The sequence below is a fragment of the Anarrhichthys ocellatus genome, unplaced genomic scaffold, assembly GCF_004355925.1.
Source record: "Anarrhichthys ocellatus isolate YVR2014 unplaced genomic scaffold, GSC_Weel_1.0 scaffold434, whole genome shotgun sequence".
Lineage (NCBI taxonomy): Eukaryota > Metazoa > Chordata > Actinopteri > Perciformes > Anarhichadidae > Anarrhichthys > Anarrhichthys ocellatus.
In genome coordinates this window covers 19899-39062 of record NW_022280408.1, presented here as the reverse complement: position 1 = coordinate 39062, position 19164 = coordinate 19899, and the positions used below count along the sequence as shown (strand labels likewise).

At 40.4% G+C, this 19164-nt stretch overlaps 1 protein-coding gene across 1 annotated transcript; it reads left to right on the top strand.

The window, feature by feature from the left end:
* Nucleotides 1–110: 110 nt before the first annotated feature.
* On the top strand, nt 111–18165 carry LOC116401414 (isoleucine--tRNA ligase, cytoplasmic-like). The gene is made up of 12 exons (XM_031879782.1): nt 111–640; nt 2901–3003; nt 3352–3435; nt 6368–6542; nt 8777–8889; nt 12412–12507; nt 14179–14355; nt 14535–14655; nt 14841–14966; nt 15466–15612; nt 16532–16684; nt 17109–18165. Exons 1-12 carry the CDS (start codon nt 483–485, stop codon nt 17189–17191), a joined length of 1536 nt encoding a protein of 511 aa, XP_031735642.1. The 5' UTR covers nt 111–482; the 3' UTR covers nt 17192–18165.
* Nucleotides 18166–19164: the final 999 nt, after the last annotated feature.

Sequence of the window (19164 nt, the reverse complement as noted above, 5' to 3'; positions counted from 1 at the left end):
GTGTGTGTGTGTGTGTGTGTGTGTGTGTGTGTGTGTGTGTGTGTGTGAGAAAAAAGAGACTGTATTGGGGAAATTTCTCGTGGTGAGGTTTTGCTTTTGTGTGTGCAAGACACGAAGAAATAACGCTGGTATGGACGAGGTGTATGTGCTGGCATGGCTATGAATTATGCATGAGCAGTAGGAGTTTTTATTTATAACACATTGAAGATGTTTGCATGTGAGGCGAGATGCACGCTAAGCACCAGTTAGCCTAACCCACATCAATACAGATCTGAGCTTCAGAAATGAATTAAGCATGGTTGAAAGAAAGTTACACTAGAAGTAACCTCACTCTGGCACCATTCTGTTTGAACTTTATCACCACTGAGGGGAAAAAAAACTACCGTAAAAATCTGTTTTTTATGCTGATTATGCAGATGCTTCTGACTTTTAGACCTTATTGTCAGAAAATGTAAATTAACTACAGTACAGAGCATCTAATAATGTTCTCTTCCTTTTTTCCCCTTCCTTCTCCTCAGGCTCCTTTCACACCCTTCATTACAGAGATGATGTACCAAAATCTGCGTCACCTCATCGATCCCGCCTCTGTCGAAGAGAAGGACAGCGGCAGCATCCACTATCTCATGCTGCCCCAAGTCAGGTTGGAAAAAGCCTTCAATAAAGGTCAAATTTTTACGGACGTTGACCGATTCATTTAAAGCTTAAATTAAAGAGGAAAAATGGCAAAAGAGCCCCGAGAGTTGTCGCTATCCAAGAGCTAAAAGTGTCTCTTGCGATTGTGATTGTCAACGTGTCACCTGTTTTCCCCTGGTCGCTCCCCACATCTTTTGAATATTGTACTTGGAGAAACCAGGTAGAAGTTGAGAATGTACATACTCTTTATATGGAGTTTACCCACAGTGTCATTGTGGAGGGCTGAAATACAGCCGACGTAAGAGGGATCTATTGCACTGTTATGAAATATATAAAGTTTTAGGGAAAATCATACAAAAAGAAACTACATATTTATTCTAGAAACTAGATCGATCATGGAATGCAATGCATCAGGATCTGTCTGATTCGCTCACAAGGTGAGATCACAAAGTGAATCATCATCGTATATTCGCTTTGCAGTAAATATTTAGAGCAGCACGTCACAGTCCTATAAATGACAGGAATGAAAATAGACTTTATATCGTACCTTTCATCCACACAATGCAGATCAAATGTTTCAAAAAGGAGAACGTCCTTTCCTCAGAGGATATCCACTGTTAGTGCAGAGCTTAATCAGTCTCACCTAGAGTGCGTGGCCTTGCTTTACCCCGATCGCATCACACTCTGAACTCCTCGAAGTGGACGCCTTTGAAGCTCAAAAGTCCACAGTAGTTTCTAAAGGAAGTTTCAGGCTTCACAGCAGCTGTTCTCTTTGGGTCTTAACCATTTATTCTCTTTATTCCTGCTGTTCGCTGCTTCCTCTTCCTCTGTGTTGTTAGTTGATACTCTGATCAAATATATATACATGGGAATTATTAGTGCTGTAGATAAAGATTTGCTTTTGAGTCATTTCTAAGCAGATTTTCAGTTCATGTGTCAAATGCAAGGCTTTGTTTCTGGGTGATTAGTTAATCACAGATGCATTTTCCACAGCGCTACATAGTTAGTTATAAGCAACAACATGGTCATCCGATACAGAGAAAGACATTGAAATCCTTGTGCACAGCTTCTCTCAGGTTCACTGCTATCGTCTCGATAAGCAGCCCAACCCCGTTTGTATTTTCAGAGTCAAACTGCCTTATTTAGAAAGCAATGAGAGATTTAGAGAAGCAGAAATACAAAAGGCTTGTCTTTGACTGTCAGCCTCGTGGCTGGATATTGCTCACAAAATATGACCATTTCATTCCCTTCACTCTTGCCTCGGTGGCTGATCAGTTTTGTAAAGCCCGGGAGGAATGTCTAATTGCCCAAACTTAATTGCATCATCTTCAACAACGAAAAAGTTCTGACATGATTAAATATCCACTTGATTTAGCGTAAGGAAAATAGTTTGTGTAATGGTTCATATAATCTCTCCTGTCACTTTGGCAGCACTCAGTGCCGCGGCTTTGTTAGCCGCTTGTCCGTCCTGCTGTCGAATGGGACCACTTCACCCCCCCTCCCAAAGGTCAGCCACCAATCAGGCGGTGGGAAGAGCTGCTCCTCAATCAGCTCATTAAATGATTGGCTGTCCTTGGAGTGCTCTCCTCTCTCATTTTACGCCACTGTTGTGTGTGTGTGCACACATGGAGAAGAAGACTGTTGGAATAAATGAACAAGCATTGTGCACACACACACACACACACGCACGCACGAGTGTGTGCTCCTCCAGACAGTTAGGGCTAATATCGCTATTATGCGTGATGATCTGGCTGTGCAGCTCTAATTTGAATACAGCGGTGGAAGTCGCAGTGTACCTTATTAGTGGATGTTCCCGAGTCAAACTCTGGCGCTGGTGGTTCTGAACTCTGTCTTTGTTAAGATATATGGTACTAACCTTGTCGTGCTCTGTTATTCATTTTCCTCAATATAATAGTAATTTCAAATTTCTAAACCACTGATTAACCAGAATATGACGACCGTTGCCTGTAGGTTTTTTGGCAGAAACGCACCTACGTCCCCTCACTGTGACTTGAAATGGTACATCAGAAGGTGTGTAGTTTTAAAAGATGTTCTTCTCATCTTCCCACATCCACTTATTATAAGGAGGCCGCTCGGTCAGGTGGCACCCGTTGCAATTGCAAAAGTCTCACCAGGTTAACTTCCTCTCCCGTACAACCAAAACTGCAGAGTTCAGAGGTTATTCAGACGCTCGTGCCATGGCATTGCAACGCTACGTATGAGGTGGTGATGCTTAGATTTTCTTTATTTGTGTTTCTGTATTTCAGGGAGAGTGTGATTGACCAGCGCATCGAGAGCGCCGTCTGTCAGATGCAGTCTGTGATTGAGCTGGGCCGAGTGATCCGAGACAGGAAGACTCTGCCCGTTAAGGTGAATCATCAACTTTACTATTCTGTTCATACACTCCAGTATAAGAGGCACAGTGAATTAAGACTCTGGGAAACGTACGATATATCTGCTGATATCGGTAGCGATGTCGGCCGAGTAACAAGAAATTGCAGCACAGAAATGCCAAAGACATGTTTATGTTTTGTTAACTGTAAAATATCAATTATATTACTTGTTTACAGTTCTTTACGGGATCCCTAACTTGCTATAGCTCTCCCATAGATATGGCTTCATCATATTAAGTTATGTTGTGTTAAATATGACAACCCCATTTCTGTGTTTTTTTGTGCTGGAACATGTGACCCACTGTAATGTTGGTGTGTATTTCAGTACCCATTAAAGGAGGTGGTAGTTATTCACCAAGACGCAGAAGCTCTGAAAGACATTCAGTCCCTGCAGAAATACATCCTGGAAGTAAGTAGAACACGCTGTGATTGTGTGTTGATTTGTGCCGTAATGAAGTCGTCTTATTACTTTACCAGTTCTCTGCTTTAAGGAAAGAGGTGCATCTTCTGCTCATCTTTCCTATAAGTTTTACTTTTGCTTTGATCAGTACCATTAGATGTTTAAGTGACAGAGTTAGCTCTCCCAGACCCTGCCAGTGTGTTGATTTGATAGAGGGGGGGAGGGAGCACATGCTCGCACGCAGTCTGTATCTTCAGCTGTAATTTAAATGTCTGCGGTTGGTTCATCTAAAAAAAGGGGGTGGAGCAGATGCCTTGGAAAATGGTTTTACATTTGATCTACTCCAATTGCCACACATGCAAAACCCTTCATCAACTATAGACTTTTTTTTCCTCCATCACATGGAAACATTGAATTACTGTTAATGTGTTTGTGTGCTTCATAGTCACAGTAATAAGCATCGTTATAGTTCACGCAGCTCTCCTAGCTCTTGTTTTACATAAAGAGCCTGCAAGTTTGACTTTCCAGGTAAGGTCAAGACATCCTGTATGTTTAACTATATAAAAAACAATGCATTTCCAATGTCAGTGTCTTTTTTTGATTTTTTTATAGCATTCACATAACATCATCAGTGTATTGTTATGAACTGTAAATTGCAGATTGATTACAAGTGTGTCTGGTCCATTCAGGTGCTGCCCAAAAGACTCAGACAGACTAATTGTCATTTAGTGCAGGAAGCCATTAAACTGACATTATCTCTTTGTCTTTGGGTTTGCTTTTGCACCAACAAAGCTCAATAAGTCAATGTTGTTCCACAGCTGACTCAGATAACTACTCTTCAGTAAGAATGTTTCAAGCTGTTCAATGCTTTACCTGGAAATGTTGAAGTCTTTCCATTCTTACTGATGCATCTTAGATGGAGAATTGATTGTGGCTCTTGTTTCCATATATGAGATGGGGATTACCTGTAGAAGGGCTGCTGGTGCAACCTTTTGTTGGAACCTTCAAGCTTAATCTTAGTTGGAGCCACTTCTTACCTCTCACTCTATTTGATTTCTGGTGAGGAAAACATTTAACCTTGCCGGCGTCTAGCTTCCCTCCAGTAAACAAGGTTTATTTGATCCTAACTGAGAGCACTTTAAGGTCCTGCAGCCCAGAGAAGAACCTTCAGACTCTCTTACTATTGATGTCATTTCAGTTGAGCTGAGCTTTTGAAAGTTGGGATTCACCTTTTCACTGCGGCTTTTACTTAGATTCCTTCATTATTGTTCTATAATTATTACTATTTAACTGGTCCTTCTCTGTGATTCATTTAAATTTATTTTATCACTACCTAAATGTGCAGCGATTGGGCACCTATTGTTGTTATCGACTGGCTCGCTGACTGGTTGATTTCATGGCTGACTTGCTCTCTGAGTGAATTACATTTTCTGTTTACAGCACATGTCTGGAGCAATTACAGTTTTTAATTTGACTCCTACAGGATGTAACAAAGCATCTAGCTTAACTCAAGACCCTTCAGAATGGCCTTTCCAATGTATAGAGTAGCGGATACCATTGGCATTAATACTAGCACTGGCATATTTCAGTGGCAGACAGTGGCTAGCTGCTAGCTGGGCAGACAGCTAGCAGCTAGCTGGCTCAGCTCAACCCCACTTTTCGAGTTAAGCTGTGTCGTCAAGGTGGAGACGGCCAGAGCCACTCACTTTGAGCTTCAAAACGGCTCTTCAGAAACCAGTGGGCTATGTGGTGGAAATTACTTATTTTATTTGATACAGTCGGAAGTCTTATGGAAGAAAGTAGGCACACAATTGGATTGGCTGTTGATGGCTGTAGCTTTGATCAGCTTTGCGTTGCCGAGCTGAAGACGTTCAGTGGAAATATCCAATGACTTTGCTGTTTTATTTGACGGCAGCCTGAATATATTGTAATGCAACAACATCACACACAAACAAAGCCATAAATGTCTTGAAGATAAGAGAGGTGCTTTTTGTGCCCTTTAGCGTTGATTCATTCCTATTTTCACAAACCAAGCTCAGCTCAAAACAGGAGTTCCAGCTGCTATTTTCCACCCCACACTCAGCCCACTACAGCACTACAGCAGCTTATCTGTGCTCAGATATGCTCGAACTAAGTCCCGCTTTTCAGCATGATTGACTGAAAGAAGCTGTGCATGGCAGGCCAGGGTGGGTGTCAGAATGTCTAAACTTAGTATCTCTATTGCTACACCAGATATAACCGGATCACAGATTTCTATCTCCATTTAGATTTAGGAATAAAATGTACTGTACTGAAAGTACTGCCTGTATAGGAGGACTCACTTACCAGTTGATTTCATGGCTGACTTACTCTGTAAGTGCATGACTCGATAGTAATCAAGTATTGATTTGCTCTTTACAGTACATGCCCGGGGTATTTAAAGTATTTAATTGTTTTCTCGAGTTGTGTTTTTGTTAAGTTTTCTATTAAGTTTAGCTTTAGTTCACTTTTAATGTGCATTGGCAGTTTAATGAATGCAGACAATATTTTTGTAACTAACTAATTTATTTCAAGTCTTACATTGCTTTTGGATTGATTGGACAGATGTTGGGTGCGTGAGTTTAAAAGGTTCAAAGGTTAAACTGAACAAATGCAACTGGGTCACTTAACATTTGCATTGTTGCCAGGAGGGCTTTGTTCATTTTATTTAGCGAACGTTTTTGGCCTTTAATGATTTAACGACATGTAATGAAATGAGGTTTTTTTGTTATTTTTGCAGTGCACATTAAAATTGTATTTTATTTTATTTGTTTCAATTTTTGTATTCATTTTCATGTTTGTTTTTTGATCAACAGTAACAACCCTAGTAACTGGTACTCATCCATATACTTGGGAAGCATCAAGGCAGCGACAAGACCTTTTCTAAGACATAGGTTGTGTCTTTTTTCTTTTCATCTTCCAGGAGCTTAATGTGCGACAGTTGACACTGTCAACAGACAAGGACAAGTACGGGATCCGTCTGAGAGCCGAGCCGGACCACATGGTGCTGGGCAAGAGACTGAAGGGGGCCTTCAAAGCCATCACGGCTTCTATCAAGGAGCTCACCAGCGAACAGCTCGAGGCCTTCCAGAAGACAGGTATTGCTCTGTTTTCAAAAAAAGACGCAAAATCTGTGAACTTAAAAATCAGACTCAAAGGAAAATCTTTAAAATTATGAAGTTCTTTTGTTTGCATTTACACAATGTACGCCTGTGTGAATTTAGTTTTTAGTACTTGTGGTCTTTATGTCAAAAACTAAATCAGTAGTCTGTGATTTAGTTTACACAATCATTAATGAGTGAAGAACAGCAGGTTGGTTTTAGGATTTTACACACATTTACAGCTGCACCGTTGCTGCAAATTGTGTTGAAATCATATATATTTCACTAAAAGCTCAACTGTGAGTCCTTGCAATGAAGCCGAGTACAGACAGACGGGCAGTTTATCCTCCGAATGCCAAACCCTTACCCTTCTGAAACTATAATCAGAGCCGGAGTACGGATCAAAGCTCTGCAAGGTATCTTGTCTCTCCAATTATAGAGAGACGAGGAGAGCCCCCAGAATCTCTGGGGAAGGAAGCAGTGGAGGTCAGCTGGGCTGTGGGAACTTAACATTTCCAATCACTCGGATGTTTGAAATGAAGCCAATTGTAAGGAGAGAAGGAGGCTGGGCGATGGAAGGAAAGAGATGGATGGTGGAAACACACAGATGACTGTGTGCAGCGGAACCAAGTAGCATTTCACTGACTTGATATTAAAGCCAAGATGGGACGTTTTAGATTACAAAACCTGCTTTTACGGTGCTAATGTATAATGTTTCACCTGTCGCTGTTAAAAGGAATAGTTCAACACAATATCAAGCTTCAGCTAGCTGACAATTGGTGGAAGGTACACCACTGACTCTGAAATAATCTATACATGAAAAAGCTAACTACTCAGACTCGGTGTCCACTTTTAACCTCTTGAGCAATTTCTAGCTGAGAATCCGTTACTCAGAAAACCTTTTTAGACTAGAAGGGGAGCGATTTGGCGAGAAACTGATGTGCGTTCATGACCGTTGGTTGTATGACTCAATATTCCTTACCTGCAGCTTTTGATCCCATCCCAAAGAGGTTAAGAGAGAAGGTGGAAAAGAGCGGAGAAGCAGGGAGGGACACAGGAAATCAAACCATGGAAATCTATGATTAGAGAGAAAGGGAGTGACTGTTTCACCCAGCCTCTGGGTTTGGAGAAGTGAAGAGGAGAGGAGAACCCTGTCACGCTTTTTAGTCGGGACACAGACGGGGGTAATTGCTGCCACTGGCAAAATGGAGATATAAACCTGACTAGAATGGGTTTGCTGTATTGTTTAAAAGCTCAGATCTCGTGTGGATTTGGACAGGAAGACTACAATGTGAGGAATCTGAAAAAGCAAGCAAATACTGGTTTAGACCCATGCCAATTCAAAACAAAGCCCCGGCATGCATGCGGGTTAAGAGAGCACTTTACTCAGTATGATTAGGTGTAATTGAAACCATTTCTAGAATCCGTTCCACGAGACAAACACCGAACTAAATAATCATTTCACACTATCAGTTGGCACTGTATTGAAATTGAATTAGGAGAATAGCCCAGCAACTAATTGTTTATCATCCAATCTGCATTAAAGTCTGTTGTCAGCATCGATTTGATCATAATGGGCATCAATATATAGATAATTTTCTAATGCATAAATGGATTTTCATCCTCTCTTAAATTATACATTTTCTGTAATTAGACTGGTGGTATTTTAGATTTATAGAAAGCATCTGAAAATCTGTACGTCTAGTTGAGTTTTTATGTTATTATTATTATCTAGTTTAACTATTACGTAGTGATGTGAGTGATTCAACAAAACTGTTACTTCCAAACAGTTAAAAATTGTTCTTTATTTCGTGTCACTCGACATCCAACTGACAACGCACCAGAACATTGTTCATCATCGTCTGTGTAGACTCAACCACATTGTTTTGTCCGAGAATATCCCAACCCAAGAGGAACATCTTAATATTTGTGGTAGCAAATCGTTTTGATGAATGTATATTAAGTATGGTTTGACTCATTTTCTCACAGCCCCTGGTGAGTTTTGTGTTGGCTGTATGCTTTATGGTGGTTCAGATATGTGGTCTGATGATGCTGAGACACAGTAGGGTTCCACTGGTGTTGAGTTCTGCACGGACAGCAAATCTACGTATACTTACAATTCATTTGCTGTTCTCTGACTCGATGGATGTTATTTTTTCCCCCCATATTTTTAGGTTCAGTACCATAACTGTAGTTCTGAACGTTTCCATGTTGTTGTGGTTCATGTTAAGGATCCATCGAGGTGGACGGCCATGAGCTTCATGAGGAGGACCTGAGACTCATGTACACCTTCGACCAGAGCTCTGGCTCAGCAGCGCAGTATGAAGCACACTCTGATTCACAGGTATGCTTTCCATTTAAACCCAATCATTTTTGCATTAGATAGTTTTTGCATGCACATTTAACATCATTCAGGAAAAAAAGCATAAAAATAAGATTTATTTCTTGATTTTCTGTGGACAAACATAGCTTCCCTGTTTAAAGGGACAGTTAAACCCAAAATCAAAAGCACATATTTTTCCTCTTACTTCAGTGCTATTTATCAATGTGGATTGTTTTGATGTGAGTTGCCTAGTTTTGAAGATATCCGCCGTAGAGATGTCTGCCTTCTGTCCACTATAATGCGACTCTATGCGCCATTTTCATTTGAAATACTCACCAGCAATGCATTTTTCCATAACTCATGATCAAGATAATCCACAGACCTTCTGAGCAGTTTCATGTAGGAACTACTTTCTTTCAACCATAGTTCCTTCTTTTCTCGGCTAGAAAGAGAATAATTATTACCCAAAATGTGAGGCTGTTCCTTAAAACCTTGAAGCAGTTGCATCCTTTTTATTTGAATGAATATAGATATAGATTTTTATTTTACTACTTTTAGTTGGTTTAATGTTTTGAATATTTTCCTAATTTATTTCCTACACTTGCTGCACCCGTCATAATTGATTGTATCACATATTATTTTTAACTTGTGAAAGTTGACATATCATTCATGTCCTTGTTTTACACAAAGGGTTATAAATAATTGTTAAATTTCAGTCTCTTGTTAACAAAAAGGTATAGAAATACACACGTACAGTACACCCCCCTCTCTCCTTACTGCCACCTGACTATTAGATTGAGCTGCAAAGTCTAATGTAACCTGATATTTTAATATAGATATACAGTTGTGTGAAAAAGTGTTTGCCCCCTTCCTGATTTCTTATTTTTTTGCATTTTTGTCACACTTAAATGTTTCAGATCATCAAACAAATTTAAATATTAGACAAAGATAACACAAGTAAACACAAAATGCAGTTTTTAAATGAAGGTTTTTATTATTAAGGGGGGAAAAAAAATCCAAACCTACATGGCCCTGTGTGAAAAAGTGATTGCCCCCCCTGTTAAAACATAAATTAACTGTGGTTTATCACATCTTTGGAAAGCTGAGTTCAATTTCTCTAGCCACACCCAGGCCTGATTACTGCCACACCTGTTCTCAATCAAGAAATCACTTAAATAGGACCTGCCTGACAAAGTGAGGTAGACCAAAAGATCCTCAAAAGCTAGACATCATGCTGCGATCCAAAGAAATTCAGGAACAAATGAGAAACAAAGTAATTGAGATCTATCAGTCTGGAAAAGGTTACAAAGCCATTTCTAAAGCTTTGGGACTCCAGCGAACCACAGTGAGAGCCATTATCCACGAATGGCGAAAACATGGAACAGTGGTGAACCTTCCCAGGAGTGGCCGGCCGACCAAAATTACCCCAAGAGCGCAGCGACGACTCATCCAAGAGGTCACAAAAGACCCCAGAACAACATCCAAAGAACTGCAGGCCTCACTTGCCTCAATCAAGGTCAGTGCTCATGACTCCACCATAAGAAAGAGACTGGGCAAAAATGGCCTGCATGGCAGAGTTCCAAGACGAAAACCAGTGCTGAGCAAAAAGAACATAAAGGCTCGTCTCAGTTTTGCCAGAAAACATCTTAATGATCCCCAAGACTTTTGGGAAAATACTCTGGCGTAAAAGTAACACGGCATTTCAGAAAAGGAACATCATACCAACAGTAAAATATGGTGGTGGTAGTGTGATGGTCTGGGGCTGTTTTGCTGCTTCAGGACCTGGAAGACTTGCTGTGGTAAATGGAACCATGAATTCTGCTGTCTACCAAAAAATCCTGGAGGAGAATGTCCGGCCATCTGTTCGTGACCTCAAACTGAAGCGCACTTGGGTTCTGCAGCAGGACAATGATCCAAAACACACCAGCAAGTCCACTCTGAATGGCTTAAGAAAAACAAAATGAAGACTTTGGAGTGGCCTAGTCAAAGTCCCGACCAGAATCCGATTGAGATGCTGTGGCATGACCTTAAAAAGGCGGTTCATGCTCGAAAACCCTCCAATGTGGCTGAATTACAACAATTCTGCAAAGATGAGTGGGCCAAAATTCCTCTACAGCTCTGTAAAAGACTCATTGCCAGTTATCGCAAATGCTTGATTGCAGTTGTTGCTGCTAAGGGTGGCCCAACCAGTTATTAGGTTTAGGGGGCAATCACTTTTTCACACAGGGCCATGTAGGTTTGGATTTTTTTTCCCCCTTAATAATAAAAACCTTCATTTAAAAACTGCATTTTGTGTTTACTTGTCTTATCTTTGTCTAATATTTAAATTTGTTTGATGATCTGAAACATTTAAGTGTGACAAACATGCAAAAAGATAAGAAATCAGGAAGGGGGCAAACACTTTTTCACACAACTGTATATATCTATATGCCTTTCCACGACTGCTCCTGCACCAAGCCGCCATATACTGTAAATGCATTTATTCGTCCTCACTGTGAGTGTGATGTATGAAATCATTTCACGGCTAAGTGGAAAGCGGCATGTATGCGTTTCCCACAGGCCCTCTCTAATCAGTGCTCCTCCAACCGTGCACACACCACACGGCTGCACCTTCATACCAGTTTACTGAGCTGGCTTTTTAGTTCTCTCTGTTACACTCGCTCGCTCGCACTGACTCTCCAGCTCCCATCTGTCTGTTTCTCTGTTCTTTCTCTCTCATATTCTTTCTCTGTTTGCTTTTGTGGACTTTTCTCAGTCACTCTGTAATCCTTTTTTTTCTTCCCATGGTGAAGTGTTCGGGGCTCGCAGCAGCAGCACAACAGACACTCAATATTGTCATTATTGCTGCGTGGGTGGTTGTTGTTTTTTATTACTTTTACATTATAAATGTTTGAACAACAGTGTAAGGCAGATTTATTACATGAAGGTTGCTCGCTGCCTTGTCAGCTGTATAGTTGTTAGCGCATGGCTGAAGGAGTCTGGTCACTGAGTGGAAGTCCAAGATCTTCATTTCAAGTGAAATGATGTCACACTCTTCTACTACTCTGTCAGATGGACATTGCAGTAATTGTGGGGTGTACATGATGAGAGTACAACCTGTCAGCATTCATTTTGTAGGAGCTCACTGTTTGTTGTTATGGTAACATGAAAACATTTAATTCATGCCTTAACTACATCACCTCGGCAAGGGAGTCAACAAGCTTTGTTTAGGGTGCTAACCTACAACTGGCTAAAGTAGATACTTAGTTGATTGATAAAAAAATAATAATAGAAATGTATAAATTAAACATTTGTTTTCTTACAATATACGTACCTCAGAATTCTGTATTTCTCTTTGCCCAAATATTGAAACTTAATATCTGAAAGAAAGCTTTATATTTGTGCTCAAATACATATTGAATGAGTCTGGTTTGCCCACACTTATTGTTGTTTTTTGTTGTTGAATTGAGCCGATACTGATACAGGTGTCTTTTGGTAACATCAGTTCTGTAAATATGTAGTTTAAAAGCCCTCCTGTTGTCCTCTGGGTCTGCTGTCCTCCAGGTTCTTGTGCTGTTGGATGTCACCCCGGACCAGTCCATGATGGATGAAGGCGTTGCCCGAGAGGTCATCAACCGCATTCAGAAACTACGCAAGAAGGTGGGACACTTATTTCAGGAGCACTACTAGCTATGGAAACCAGAGTGACACATAACACACTACTAGTGAATTTTACAATCCAGTGTCTAATGAATAGAATACAACATATTAGAAACAGTTTGCCAACACATGTAATCTGGGCTGTGCCAGGGTGAGCAAAACATGCCACTGAGGTGGTGGTTACTGGAAGACAAAATACATAATAATAATAATACGTCGCAAGACAACTAAGCAAGCCGCTGCGGTGGACGTTTGTCACTCTTTTCTGACATTTTATAAACTATGAATTGATTGTAATGAAAGTTATCGGTGGTTCCAGCCTCACAATGTAGACCAAGCATAAAGAAATGTGCTGTATCATTTTGTTACATTTCCCTCCTGATCACCCCGTGCTACCCCTTTCCTCTTTATGTCCCATGCTAATTCTGTCAGGGCAGTTTTCAAATCTTTCCACTGCAGCGTCACAGTTAGAAGTTTCTCCATCATAAGGCAGGCTTAATGGAAGCTTAATTACAGTCTGGCCCCTTTCAGATTCTAATGTTGGAGCTTTGAAGTGGTCTGGGGAGTAAAGACGGATTAGCCAACAACCTCTTGTTTTCACAAGCAACAAACTGTTTTTTCCGTCCCCCTATAGCAGTGGTGTGCTCTGGCTCCCGGCCAGGCTAAATTCCTCCAGTTATTTCAAACTGAGATCTGTTAAGAATTTTCCACCCCTGCGATGGGAATTAATTTTGAGCAATTCTTTGACATGTTTGGTTGTAGTTTGTGGTTGTGCATGTGTGTCTTAATCAGTGTTTTGTGTGGGTATTTGTGTGTTAACATATGCAGGGTTGAGAAATGGAGGTCAGCGTTTCCTTTTCGTTGTTGGACTTGACTGGAGAACTGGAGATAGCTGTAGTTCTGTGACTTGACACACACATACACTCTCAAACACTGTACTAACCCCTTCAGGGTAGGGTCAGTACCTTGACTTGGCAGGAAAAGCCTATAAACCTTCCTCCATTGATTGACTGCTTCTCTGTATCTAGCTAACGTTATTCCTCTGCCCTTGAGCCACATACTGCAACGTGCGTTTGTGTGTGTACTATACAGTCAATGTATGTGTGTAGGGCTGTGCACACATGTGCAGGGGCTGCACACTGAAGATTAGAATGAGATCAATGTGTTTGAATGTGTCAAGGTTAGAGGAAGCTGTCGGCACACAATGACAAAATAGACAGGCTTTCATCCAATGAAAAAGCTCCCCTTGTTCCCCCTCCCTTTATTTGGTCCTACACTGTCTGTTTTTTGCTTTGTTTTTAATCTCCTCCTTCTCTTCTTTTGGCTGCCTTTTCATTGTGTTACTTCCTTCTTTATGTAATTGTTTCTTACAGATTTTATTTTCTTATAGAAGAGAAAAAAGCTTTGAAGAGAATTACTTGTCATAAAATTGGGATTCTTTGCGTCCTCTGCAATCATTTTTTAAAATCAGATAACTGATTTTTCTATTATTCTGCATCATTGTTTGAAGAGTTATTCAAGCAGTACATATTCACTCACTAATGGTTCCTGTTGTCTTTCAGCTCTTTTGCTCAAACAAACATCCTTACTTATTTTCTGAATGATACTGTACTTGGTATTCGTTTACATATTAAAACCCACTATCTGTCACTCAACCACCTTGTCTCACAGGGCCATTTGGTGCCATCAGATGAGATAGCTGTGTACTACCGCTGCCAGCCAGAGGGGCAGTACTTGGGCTCTGTGATCCAGGCTCACACTGACTTCATCCTGGCTACCACCAAGGCTCCACTGCTGCCCTTCCCCATCCCCAAGACTGCCAGCGTCATCATAGAGGAAAAGACTCGGGTATGAAATGACACCTCAGGGCAAGCAGGAATATTGTTAAAAAAAAATGTTCTGCTTAGTGATTCCCATATCACCATTGTCTGAATGTATTTGTGTTATAAGTCATAATTAGATTTTTAGTTTAAAGAACACAAAAAGTCAGTATGTCTTTGTCATGCTCTTGTTTTCCCTTCTTTCAGCTGAAGGGCTCAGATCTGGAGTTAACCATAGTAAAGGGGTCTTCAGCCCCTCGGGCTCTTTTAAATGGACCAGCTTGCACCTATGTGAACGTCAGGGTGAAGGTCAACAACACAGAACAAGGTAGCACATTGGAAGGCCAAAAAGCAAGTCTGTTCTTCCAGCCAGAAAAGATTTAACAAGAAAATGTGCAACAGTTGAACTGTCGATAGAAGTTGCTCCAGCCTTGGTTATTTAGCATTTCACTCTGTAAACTGTTTAGCTATGTCAATAATCCTGTAATCCTGGCTGACTCGTTCCTTGTTCAGAGGGGGTGGTGCTGTTGGAGAACCCGAAAGGCGATAACAGACTAGACTTGGACAAGCTGAAGAAAGTGTGCAGCAGCATCTTTGGAACCAACAACGCCCAACTCAGGTTCTTCAACGGCGGGACTGGTGAGAACTGGTTTTGGACCCTTAGAAAGATATAAATGCAGCGAATCGCTGTTATGGTTGAAACATCTGCCATCTCCTATTACTCCCACACAATATTTATAATTTTCCTAATACCTATATGATATTATTATGGAAGTGCACATACATGTGCGTGTGTGCGTTTAACTAAAATGTGTGGCTAGCTAGCTTAACTGAGAACACACACTGAGCACCTGCCTTGTCAGCGGGCTACATAGCTGTAGCTAACTTTTGTCATCAAACTACACCATCTAGTGCAGGTGCTATTGACCCACCAGACACTGTACTGGATGCTGGTGAAGCATCACTGTACAAACTTCTGTATCAGTAGGTAAAGCATTTAGCCTGCGAGCTAACCATAGTTAGCTATCTAATGCTACTTTTTTTCAGTTTAGTTTGTTTGGCATTATGACAAGGAAATCAAATATAAACGTTTCTAGCTTCTTCCAACTGATGGTGTGCATTTGTGTGTTCATTGCAGAGTTGACCAGTAAAATGGACCTTCAGGCTTTGAGCGGTAAAACATTGTCAGTGACTTCAGGCTCTTCCTCCCCTGGCCAAGTCCCCAGCACCGACACCCTTCTATGTCCTTACGTTAACCTGCTGCTCTGCAACGCACAGCCAGCTGGTGAGAAAAACACACTCACACACACAACCACACACATACTGTACATATACCCATGCACAACTGAAATCAGTCCTTCTCACTGTTTAAAAGGCTGCTATTCATCTTTTTAATTATAATCAACCGATCCCCTGGGCAGAACAAAACCAACAATGAATTTAGCCTGCTGACAATTTTAGCCTGGCTATTTCTGAAAAGAAAGTGTCCAACACATAATCCCCCATTAAACCGCAATTGTTGTTGTAACGCTTTGTTTTTTTTGGGTTGTTTAAAAAAAATAAATAAATAAAAAATTAGATTAAGCAAGTTGATAAATGAGCGTTAGAAGGGTGCTGGTAGGCAGACCATCTTTCCTTGTGAGCAGAGCTGTTTTCTGTCTTTCTACTTAGCTAAGCTAACCAGCCTCTGGCTGTAGCTTCATATTTACCAGACAAACAGGAAAGCAAATGCATGTTTTTCCCAGAATGTCCAACCATTCCTTTAACTACTTTCTATACTGTCTGGTATTTTAAACTATACTAATACATCATATTTGATATGTTAATTATACGTTTTGTGTATAAACTCATAATCTGTACAGTAAATAGAAACTGTGCTTTGTTCTTTTGTTTATTTTATACACACTCATTGTGTGTTGTACTCTGTTCACTTTACTGAAGAAAGTGTACCATAATCCATCTTATGCTTAAAGTAATTCGCACTCAAACACTTCCCCCTCGCCCCTCTGACCCTCCATCTACCTATTGATCAGTCTGTCTCTTGTTGATCTATCATTCCTCCTCTCTCTCTCTCTTGTTTGTCCCGTGGCTTTGGCTCAGGCTTGTTACCTTTACAGGACTTCAAGCCAATCTGGTCTTGATTTGTAAAGGACAGGAAGTCCGTCTGGTTTACTTCTCTTCAACACTCTTCCTATCTCCCCCAGAATGCCAGACCGGAGAGGTGGGCACCCTCCTGCTGGTGAATCCAGTGGGTCAGAATGCGCTCCACTACTCAGGCCTCCTGTCTGAGGCTGCCAAGGTGTTCGGGCTCCGCAGCAGACTGCTTAAACTCTACCTGGACCAGGACCTCACCCAGGGTAAGATGAAAAGATGGCGGATACCATTTTGACTATAGCGTCCACTTTGAAGACTTTTAAACTGATGTAGGGCCAATAATACAGCGAGAGGAACATCTGATTGATGGTTTTTACCTTCATCATGTAACGGGTCACTGAGAGGAAGTGAAGTGGCTATGATATAATGGCACGGTGTGATAAAGTTCTGTATTATGGATGGAAACTTTACAGCACATTCCTTCGTGGTTTTCCAGAGTTTTTTCAATTATCTCATTTAAATAAACTAACCTAACCTCCCAATGTGAGCAGCTTGAGATCTTTGCAGTTTTTTTTTTTTTTGAAAACTCTGATCTGTTGTGATTGCTTAAATGTTTTTCCACAACCTAATTTTAGCTGACTAGATAGAAATAAACATACTTTGTAACTGTTTGTTTTTGTTTTTCAGAGCTGCCAGCTGATTCATCGGTAAAATCTCTAGACACCAAAACCCTGTTTGTGCGAGTTCTTCCAACATCTGCCGAGGCCTAAATCCAGAGGAGCCATCTTTAGGAACATTTGTCTCAGATGACTCACAGGTTCCCTGAATGAGGTTTTTTACCAGTTAAATTCCACAAATAGTCCTGTTGGTGTTTGACATTTTTTTCTGAAATCCTGATGCAGAGCAAGTTTGTCTGTCAAGTTCACACGTTTTAATTCATTGAGTCACAATCAGCCACGTCTTGAAATGTCTTAAGACAACTTAAGGCACGAAATGAGTGTCTTGATATTTTGATTTGTTTCAATGCATTTCAAGATGTGATGATAGCTCTAACTCATCATCGTATTTAGCCGAGACTTCCCTTGTACGGCCTGGTGACAGTTTCTAAGACAGAACAGCGTGTTGCTGGGTTTTATTATTCTAGACAGAGGAGAGATGCACTATCATCATTTTTACACTAGAAAGTGGATGCACTTAAAAAACAGAACGATTGTTTATACATAACAGCTTAATAGACTCGCTGGATAGATGTGTAAGTGTGATAGAAGGAAAACCTGACATCAAACTACCCAGGAAGAAATGCCAATGTCTTGTTTTTTACTGCAGAATTCTTTTCAGTCATGTTTCAATATTTCTTCTTGGACTTCACAGAACTGTCTAAACTGTCTAGCTGTAAACCCATGTATGTTTTTGTCTTTATTATGCTTATGTTAAAAAATGATGCAAGCTACTTCTGTTCAAGGCTTATTTGAGGTGAGCTTTGTCCAGAATAATCATTGCTCTGGCTCATCATTGGGGAAACAATTTGTCCGGTTGTGCTTACACATGATTTAGAATTGAACAGATAAACCTGCTGCTCATTGCATTGGGAATCCTCTGACAATTGTAAAGGCATTTAAAAGGTGAAATGGATTTTCGGGCTGCTGCTGTACCTCAAGGACAAAAGAGTTCTCTATTAAAAAGAGCAACAAATGGATAATGTACTATTTTAAGTGACAAATGGAATAAATCAAAGGTGAATCGACATTCTTTTTTTTTTTTTTTTTCTTCTGCTCACTAAAACCTCTGAATGACAAGAAGAGACGCATCATGTCCGTGACTTAGCTGCAGATGTGGAACATTTAGTTTGCCTTTGTTTTCCTGGTACTTTCACTGAGTGCAAGGTTAGAGAACAAGTCTAACAAAGGGGATTAAAAATGGCTTCGGCAGCAATAAAATATAATGAAAAGGAATAGTTTTACAAAATTGGTTAAGTACAATTATTCGCCTTGTTGCCGAGAGTTAGATAAGAAGATTGATGCCACTCTCACGTCTGTCCATTTATTAGACCTCTGTAGCTAGCAAACGGTTAGCTTAGCAAACGGTTAGCCTGGCTCTGTACAAAGATAATCAAATCCACAGAGAGGTATTCATCTTCTCCTCTTGCTCTTGGCTACAAAGTGAGCGTTTTTCCTAATGTGTCAAACTATTCCTTTAAGAAAACGTGTGCAGTACAGGAGAGGTGACGCCCTGTTTTTTAATTTTTTTTAAAGAATTGAGACTTGCTTTCTCAAAATTAATGTTGATGAAGAAGCTGTTATCAGAAGACGAGTTGTGGTTTACTGGTACAAATGAGGCCACTTGTCTGTAGAAGGATGTACTATATCTAGTTTTTGTATTTGTTATAGTTTTCTGACAAAATCAGTTAGTCCATCACCGAAGAAGTGAAATAAAAACATACTACCACGTGACGGTACCATTTTCTCTAACTAAAGGCATTTTTGAGAATTGTTTTCATGGTTGCTATCTTATTATATGTGACGTGAGGATTCTTCATGTCAACTAACAGTGTCCTAATCATACATGCTGCTGTCTAGTTTCAGGTTTAAGGGATGACAAGCTACCGTCTCATATGTTTTGAGTCAGTAACTAGCCATGGAAAGAGGAATTCATCATCTAACAAGCTCCATTTTTAAAAGATGCCTTAGTCCTACTTTTAAATTCTAGCGAGGTATTCACTTATATCTTCAAAACTGTCTACAAA